Here is a 9,443-nt window from a genome sequence, read left to right on the forward strand (position 1 = left end):
TGTGTGTGGGTGTGTGTGTGTGTGTGAGTGTGTGTGAGTGTGTGAGTGTGTGAGTGTGTGTGTGAGTGTGTACTAACCCTGTCTTTAATAATCTTCATAATATCATGCTTGTGATGATTATGACACGCTGTGCATGTTCTGCATGAGACAACATGAACTCTCTCTAGATGTTCAGAATGGAGTTACATGCATAGGATTGCATGATTAAAATAAAATAAATCTGAAATCGTGATGTGGCTCAGGGCAAATATTATTCTCCATCTGCATCTGCTCTGATTCTGAGTCGCTTTAACATGCATTTAAAACACAGCATGTGCCAAACGTCAGATGAGAAGCTTTAGGCTGCCTGTGGTTTTCTGTCAAAATAAAAGCTTGATGGTTTTTTAATGTTTGGAATTTAAGAAATTAAAATATAATAAAATATAAAATGTTATAATACTAATAAAAATAATTAAGTAATTATTAGTATAGTTATATTAATATGCAATCCCCAAAAAATTGTGCCAAATTGTGCAGCCCGATGCATTTTAACACTAGAACCGCCACAGGGTAAATTTTACCCGTGGCTGTTTTTAAAACATACATAAAAGATTTTTAATAAAACATTCAAGTCTCCCAGTCACTGACTTTTACTAAAATTGTGTGATTTACAATCCCCTGTTGTTAAAAACTGTTTAGATAAAACCAGATAAAAAAACGGGGCATTTAAATTTACCCGCTATATAATGCCTGTATGTTCGCGCTGTCATTTTCTTGCCTCTTATGTTTTAACATCGCTTTTCACTCACTGAATTAGCGGTTATCAGTTTCATAAATAAAGACAAAATGAGTAAAAGAAGGCGATTTATGAATGCTGAAGAGGTATAAGAAGCACTAAATGCCATGAGCGATGGAGAGTCTGATGGTGAGGATCAGTAAAGCATCTGTCGGCGATCAATGTATCATATTTAGACGTTTTATCCTAATGTTACTCATAATTGTTCAAAATTTTGATTAATTATTAAATTTTTGTTTTGCCATTTCTATCGTTTATTGTTCGTGTCTGTGTTGCTATGTATTCTAGTCTGTTTCCTGAAGAAGAAAAATCTGATCTGATGTAGGCTAATGAATAAAATCTTTTTTTTTTTGGATTACCTGAAGTTTATTGGTGGTGTTCTTGTATAATTCAAATTATAAATTATATAACTAAACAAAATAATAATTAATTAGGTGAAACTGTGCGCTTGAATTTGTCGTCGCATCATCCTATGCAATGTGGTGAATTATTATTGCTCATTATTGTCTATAGGCTATTTTAGTCATTTAAATAACATAGGTTATCTTAATATATTGATTAATGACATTGTATCATAATAGCCTATTACACCACCCAAAGATGTATTTACTTCCTTCTAATTCTGGTTGTCAGTGCAGGCTTGTTTAGCTTAATATTGACCGTTATGAAAAGTGACTAGTGTAGCCTGCATAAAAAAGCCTTGAACATAAAACAACAGGACAAAAATATAGTTGATGACTAGACATAATCATTTCATGACTCTAGACACTTCTTTGTGAAGACAGTAGCATAATACAGTGAAATAATAAGTTCTTTAGCCATTCAAAAACAGCTGTCATGTGCGTGGGTAAAATGTTTTTAGGTATACAGCGACCCCTGGTGGTTCTAGTGTTAAATCACAATCACAATTTCTATGAAATCAACCGCTATTCGTTTTTTTCCCTCCAGATCATGCAGCCCCACTGCACTGTGTTCTTTTATACAGCATGTGAAACTGTATGTCATTCTGACCATTTCAAACAGTCACATGACCTCACTATGCTGCACGTTTGATTCAGTCGAGTATTGAGTGCAATATTAGTGAAACATTCGTGTGCAGCTCCTGCCTGCTGCTGCGTCTCATACTTACACGGTGAAGCGGATGAACATCTAACGTGTGATTGGTGACGTGTATCTTTGGGGGCGGGGCCTAGGCATCAATGAATGGTGTTGTGTCTTTAAGGCGGGGCAGGGGGTTATGGGCTTACATTTCTGCCACAATTCTGCGCGCGAAAGATCATATTTTGAGCGCACAAAAGTGCATTTTGCACGCGCGCGATCTGAGTTTTGTGGAGAAAATGTTCGTTTCGCAAAGAAAAAAGTCTTTCGAGCGCACGGAAATCAATTTTGCATTTAAAATACGTTTTTGGATGTGAAATTGATTTCCGTGCGCTCGAAAGACTTTTTTCTTTGTGAAACAAACATTTTCTCCAAAAAACTCAGATCGCATGCGTGCCAATTGCACTTTTGTGCTCTCAAAATATGATCTTTCGCGCGCAGAATTGTGGCAGAAATGTAAGCACATAGGGGGTGTGGTCTGGGCATCAATAACAGTCAAGAGTGAGTTCACCCAAAAAATAAAAATCATTCTGTCACCGTTCCCTCATGAGGTTCAGTTTGGAGTTGTGTGTGTTCAAGTTTGCAGTAAATGATTTCAGATATAGCCTCAGCTATAAATCTATGATATTCCCGCTTGACACTTTTCAGTGTATTCATGACAGAGCTTTTATTTCTGGGTGGACTGGCTCTTTAAGTGATTGTAGCGCTGCTTGTGCTGTGGGCGCATCAGTAACGCGTGTCTCTCTCGTGCTGCTTGTGCGGTGCGTGCGGCTCAGAGCTGGGCGTTGATGCTGACCTCACTGACACAGATGTTCCTGCAGTTCAGCCCAGCTCCTACCAGCCGTACGGCCCGGAGGCCGAGGCCGAGGACGACGACCCCTACGGCTCCTACACCTCCTACTACCAGCCCAACTACCCTCCGCCGCGGCCCGTGCAGCCCGACGACCCCGTCATAGAGGAGGAGCTGCGCTCGCCCGGCATGCAGCGGCACACGCGCAGACGCTAGGAGAGCACGCACCGAGAGTGCGAGAGACAATGACAGGAATAAACTCAACATTCTGAGAAGAAAGGGCTGAATTGTGAGATAAAAGTCGTTTTTATTTTTTTATAAAAACAGTGTTATAATCGGACAGCGACAATGATGATCTGCTTTTTCATTCTTATATGCTCAATTAAAGATGATTTCTATTAGTAGACCAGTAGATTTCATAGCAAAAGCATCTGACATTGTAAAATGCAGCCATGTTTATGCCGTTCAGCATGTGATTTAGATCTGAATAAATGTTCATTTCCGTCTGTTTTTCAGGTGATGTGTTGAATATTTGCTCTAGAGATGTCATTATGTGCTTTGTTGTAATTGAAGTTTCCAGCAGGCTAGTTTGGCTTTTTCTCCTTTCTGATGTCTGAACAGATTCGTTCTGATTGAATCGGTTCAGTTGATCGGTCTGATTCGTCTGATGCTTGAAATCTAGCTGTTTACTAATATGATTCCATATAAATGACTAAGATTGAGTGTTATTCTCATGCTTATTTAGAGAAAAACAGTCATGCCAAGACTTGTATTGTACTTTTGTACACATTTTTAATACATTACAAAGAGTTAAGCTTAGGAAGAAAACACTTTTTAAGTCATTTCAGTGCTTAAGTCAAATAGAGAATATTTCATGTAAAATAGAGATATACTGTCAGTATGTTATCAGCATATTTTTGATCTGTATGGAAGCTGCTCTTTCTGTTCTGAATCTGCTTTTATGAATGATTGTCTGATTGTGAGATCAGATGTTCATTAGTTCTGATTCTCTGACATCTGCTGAGCTTAAAGTGCGTCTTAATATCATCTGATTTCGTAGAAATATATATATATATATATAAGACACGTACAGTCTTTCATGAGATTATTCTGCAGTTCGCTTCTCGTATGTATCTCACTTTCTCAAGCCATTGCTGTTTAATCTTCAGTTATTTATTTTATCTCAAGGTTTTTCAGTATTTTCAGTATTCAGCATGTTTTGAAACCCTTGACTAGATGTTTGTTAAAGCCTTGTTTACATTCATTTCATATGTGACGTCAAGTATTTCTAGCTTTGATGTAATGCTATATTGTGATGATCAGATGAATTATCATGCAGTATTTGTGTGGTTGTGAGAATGTCAGCCTTGCTGTCAAATCAATTTAATAAAAAATATATAAAAACGATTCCTAAAATCTCCATGTGTGTGTATGAGAGAGAATGTGTGTGTGTGTGTGTGTGTGAGTCTCTGTGTGTGTGTGTGTGTGTGTGTGTGTGTGTGTGTCTGTGTGTGTGTGTGTGTGAGTCTCTCTGCGTGTGTGTGTGAGTCTCTGCGTGTGTGTGTGTGTTTGACTGTGTGTGTGTGCGCAGGCGAGTCGTGTCATGATGAAGAATGCTGCAGGTATTCAGGTCGATGAAGAGACCCAGAGGAACGTGACCGTCAGAGAGACCTGAGATCGTCCAGGAGTCACGTGTGTGTTTTTGTGAAAGTGTGTCAGTCTACACTACGGTATCATCACTGTTTTCATGCATGTCTCCGCTGGGTTTATATTCCACACATCCCCTGATCGCTGTCACTGCAGTGTGTTTGTGTTTAATGTGTAAGTATTTCAGCCCGTCGCTGCACATGCGCAGATCCTCCAGCAGACGGCAGCAGCTCATCGACCCGCTGATTCAGTGAAAGTAATCCAACTCTGTTGGTCAAACGCATCACTAGTGGACGTGATCTGTTCTCGTGTGTGTGTGTGTGTGTGTGTGTGTGTCTGTCTGTGTTTGAGTGTGTGTGTGAGACTGTGTGTCAGAGAGAGAGAGAGAGAGAGAGAGAGAGAGAGAGAGTGTGTGTGTGTGTGTGTGTGTGACAGAGAGAGAGAGTGTGTGTGTCTGTGTGTGTGTTTGAGTGTGTGTGTGTGTGAGTCTCTGTGTGTGTGTGACTGTGTGTCAGAGAGTGAGAGAGAGTGTGTGTGTCTGTGTGTGTGTTTGAGTGTGTGTGTGTGTGAGTCTCTGTGTGTGACTGTGTGTGTCAGAGAGAGAGAGAGAGAGTGAGTGTGTGTCTGTGTGTGTGTGTGTGTTTGAGTGTGTGTGTGTGTGAGTCTCTGTGTGTGTGACTGTGTGTGTCAGAGAGAGAGAGAGAGAGTGAGTGTGTGTCTGTGTGTGTGTGTGTGTTTGAGTGTGTGTGTGTGTGAGTCTCTGTGTGTGTGACTGTGTGTGTCAGAGAGAGAGAGAGAGAGTGAGTGTGTGTCTGTGTGTGTGTGTGTGTTTGAGTGTGTGTGTGTGTGAGTCTCTGTGTGTGTGACTGTGTGTGTCAGAGAGAGAGAGAGAGAGTGAGTGTGTGTCTGTGTGTGTGTGTGTGTTTGAGTGTGTGTGTGTGTGAGTCTCTGTGTGTGTGACTGTGTGTGTCAGAGAGAGAGAGAGAGAGTGAGTGTGTGTCTGTGTGTGTGTGTGTGTTTGAGTGTGTGTGTGTGTGAGTCTCTGTGTGTGTGACTGTGTGTGTCAGAGAGAGAGAGAGAGAGTGAGTGTGTGTCTGTGTGTGTGTGTGTGTTTGAGTGTGTGTGTGTGTGAGTCTCTGTGTGTGTGACTGTGTGTGTCAGAGAGAGAGAGAGAGAGTGAGTGTGTGTCTGTGTGTGTGTGTGTGTTTGAGTGTGTGTGTGTGTGAGTCTCTGTGTGTGTGACTGTGTGTGTCAGAGAGAGAGAGAGAGAGTGAGTGTGTGTCTGTGTGTGTGTGTGTGTTTGAGTGTGTGTGTGTGTGAGTCTCTGTGTGTGTGACTGTGTGTGTCAGAGAGAGAGAGAGAGAGTGAGTGTGTGTCTGTGTGTGTGTGTGTGTTTGAGTGTGTGTGTGTGTGAGTCTCTGTGTGTGTGACTGTGTGTGTCAGAGAGAGAGAGAGAGAGTGAGTGTGTGTCTGTGTGTGTGTGTGTGTTTGAGTGTGTGTGTGTGTGAGTCTCTGTGTGTGTGACTGTGTGTGTCAGAGAGAGAGAGAGAGAGTGAGTGTGTGTCTGTGTGTGTGTGTGTGTTTGAGTGTGTGTGTGTGTGAGTCTCTGTGTGTGTGACTGTGTGTGTCAGAGAGAGAGAGAGAGAGTGAGTGTGTGTCTGTGTGTGTGTGTGTGTTTGAGTGTGTGTGTGTGTGAGGTATTTGTTTGCAACAGTTATTATTTGTGAGAGAAGTGTGCATAATTTTCAAGAAATTACTATCATAAAACCAGAAGCGAGATCAAATGTGTCATAATCTGTGATATTTCTAAACGTATGAATGATGGAGAAACGTTTATCTTTATATATATCTATCTAGTCATAAATGCAGATGTGAAGTGAGTCCTCTGAAGGGTTGTGTTTGAGTGAGTGCTGCAGTGAACACAGTAAACACAGAGTAAACTCAGAGTAAAGAGCGGCTGATTGGTGTTTGCGTAGAAACTCTGAATGAAAGCCCTCGCGCGTCTCTGACGTACCGGATCATGTGTCGGTTACCGTAGATTTCCCGAGCTCGACTTTTCCCTCCGTCCTCGTCTTCGCTCCGGTGTGGATTGCTTCTCCCGGGGGCTCGCGACGCGTTCTCAGAAGGTGAGCTTTTGCGTTTGAACTCGCTGTTAGTGCGACTAAGAAAAGTTTGCGGCGGAAATGCAGCGCCGTTAGCCGGTTAGCCGCGCTCTCCTCGCGCTCGTTAACGGGCCCGACACGAACGACACCGGCTGCGGGTGAGTGAACGGTCGGTCCGAGCGTGTTTAGTCAGAAATGATCGTTCCTGATGAAGCTGTGTTTAGTTGAACGGCTGAGTGAAAGAGCGCGTGCATCATCTTCATCAGGAAGGGAAGGTTACTTTGGTTACAGATTACAGTTACCCTATATAAAATGTAACAAGTAGTGAAACTATTTTCGAATGTTTTCAACTGTTAAAATCATTTTGAAACGCTGATTACTGTCAGACTTTCAGAATCCTTCATCACTTGAATTAAGATGACAATAATTTAATTTTAAAGCACAGCCACCACAAAATCAGACTTTAGCAGCTTTTTTTGTTTACTTTGAGATCATAACAAGATATAGTTTAATAGCAGTGATACTGTTTTAGAAGTCAGATCTTTACATAGCTATGACAGCAAACACAGGCATCTAACAATGCTTTGGGGTCTTAAAATATAAAGCATATAGCCTACATAAACCCAAATAGGGAATAAAACAGTTATGGAATAACTCCTGAAACATGGGTGTCTCATATTTTAAAGCAGTCAATGCAATTTGGGAAAGAAATCAATCAAATCTGTATATGTGTGAAAATATTCAGATGTAACCCCCTTCGTAATCATTAACATTTTCATAATTTAATTACACATTTTTTCTCAGTAGCTGTAATCGGTCACAGTTACATTTGTGTTGTAATTAAATTACGTAACTCCGTTACATGTAACGAGTTACTCCCCAGCACTGAAGTTTGTGAATGTACGTCGTCTCTAGAGGATGATGTTCAGCTCCTCAAACACAAATTGTTTTTACAACTTTACACAACGTCGTATTTTGGTTGCAGTTCAGTGTTTCAGAAACCACTTCTAAAATAATGCAACCGAAATAAAATTACCATCTCGAAGTAATAAAAAACACAAATGTAACGTTTGTTTACTATGAAAACAAAACCAGATCAAACTGCAACTTTTGCGAAACATTAACGAAACTAACATTTTGGGAAAAATTAGAAGACTCGTTTGCCATTGAGATGACTGGGAAAATGTCCCAATTAACCTGAAATAACTCTATAATACACCAGCACACGCTTCTGATCAGGCACGGTTTCCAAGGTAACCGCTGTTTCACTTCTGTAGGTCACATGATCACGTGCTGAGGACTTCAGCACTCATATGAACACAAACATGAGAAACATTAATAATGTCTAGCATGAAGAAAATCAAGCCTGTTTGGGAGCATCGTAATTGTTTTGCATTGCATACACACACAGTGTAACTGAGAAACATCTTGTTTTATATTCCAGTGATGAGTTTAGGTTCTAACAGTAATCCCTCGTCTGAGACGATGATGGTGAGATGCTGACTGGAGCTCTTCGTCGGTGAGGAAGGTCACAAACCCACAGTAAGCCTGTTTTCAGTGCTTTATTTTTATTGGATGATGGCATGCTAATGGGCGGGGTTTGCTGGGAATTGATAATCGGCTCACAGCTGCGGCACTGAACCAGAATCACGAACCAGTATGAATCTGAGAAAAATAACCTTGTGCGAGTCACATTTCACCCTGAAATAATGTCCTATCGCTCCCATTTTAGGAGCAATAAGAGATTTTCTCATGACTTTGTTATCAATTAAATATATGTTCTGAATATACTGTATCTAGCTTCTAAATTCAGCATGTTCTCATATGTGATGCTCATTATATGTGCCACATGAAAGTCAAGAAATTACGAAAAAATATATTTAATAATTTTGTAAGGCAGAAGTCCGCTATTCTCTGTGAATGTGCAGGACTTCAGATTCATTAGTCACTGTAGGTAAGTTTATTTATATAGCACATTCATACACGAAGGTAATTCAAAGTGCTTTACTTAAAAATGATCAAAAGTTGCATTAAACTAATGAGAATCATTACTGAGAAAGAGACACATTACAGTCTTTATGCATAATAAAGCTTCTTTGTGCATAATACTTCTTGCATAGTGGGTATGTATATAAATCAAACAGTTCCTATAAAACATTAGAAGTATAGAACAGTAGAAGAGAAGTGTGTTTTCATCAGACCGTATCTCTTATTCTTCGGGGAGGCGTTTGAAGGCGAGTCAATATTGAGTTTGGCTGTGGACAGAATTCCTGAGCTGGAATCAATCTGATTGACTGAGTGGGTGGGTGGCAGGGCTCTGCGCTGCTCTCTCATTGGCTGTGACTGGTGACTGTCACCTTTACACTTGTTCCTCACAGTGAGACAGAAACTCAGTGTGTGTGTGATTCTGTAGAAAAAGACAAACGACTGGCTGAGATTGTGCTGATGCAGGACGGAGGAGTTTCAATGAAACATCCCTCTCTCCGAAATGTGCTTTATTCAGAAATCTGACTGAAAGACGATGTATCATTGCAGGTTTTGATACGGTGTTTTACAAATGTGTTTTATGTGTACATTTGTTCATTTAGTAAATGCTTTTATCAAAGAAACTGAGGGACGCAACAAAGTGCTTCGTCCTCAGGAGACAGAAACATGAGACGACACGAAATACAAAGTTCCCAAATTAGAAGAACAGGAGAGAACCGAGATGAAGACTCACTGTCAGTGACTCGGAGGACGCTACCTGCAGATGAAAAACAGACCCGAAATCAAGACAAACACAACAAAACGTCTCAGGTTACTTATGTAACCATGGTTCCCTGAGTAGGGAACGAGACACTGCGTCCTCTAGGGGTCACTATGGGGGACGCCTCATTGTGACCCGTGTCTGAAGCATACATTGAAAAAACACCAACTCATTGGCCGGCGACAGCCATGACGTCACTACCGGTGCGACTATAGTATAAATAGGCGCCGGGAGCACACATCATTCACTTCTTCGTCTGAAGCTTGCGTCCGCAGCATGGCAAGA

At 40.9% G+C, this 9,443-nt stretch overlaps 2 protein-coding genes across 3 annotated transcripts in view; both read left to right on the plus strand.

The window, feature by feature from the left end:
• Positions 1 to 3,176, plus strand: part of col14a1b (collagen, type XIV, alpha 1b) — a 55,093-nt gene extending 51,917 nt beyond the window's left edge. The window contains exon 46 of the mRNA XM_016501965.1: positions 2,650 to 3,176. Coding sequence (XP_016357451.1) covers positions 2,650 to 2,879 — 230 coding nt within the window. The 3' untranslated portion in view covers positions 2,880 to 3,176. The remainder of the gene's footprint in view (positions 1 to 2,649) is intronic.
• Positions 3,177 to 6,282: 3,106 nt separating this feature from the next.
• Positions 6,283 to 9,443, plus strand: part of zhx2b (zinc fingers and homeoboxes 2b) — a 17,795-nt gene continuing 14,634 nt past the window's right edge. For both annotated transcript variants that reach the window (XM_016501976.1, XM_016501977.1), the window contains exons 1-2: positions 6,283 to 6,436; positions 7,857 to 7,954. The gene's annotated coding sequence lies outside the window, so the exon portion shown is untranslated. The remainder of the gene's footprint in view (positions 6,437 to 7,856; positions 7,955 to 9,443) is intronic.

The sequence above is a fragment of the Sinocyclocheilus anshuiensis genome, unplaced genomic scaffold (genome assembly GCF_001515605.1).
Source record: "Sinocyclocheilus anshuiensis isolate Anshui unplaced genomic scaffold, SAMN03320099.WGS_v1.1 scaffold1456, whole genome shotgun sequence".
Lineage (NCBI taxonomy): Eukaryota > Metazoa > Chordata > Actinopteri > Cypriniformes > Cyprinidae > Sinocyclocheilus > Sinocyclocheilus anshuiensis.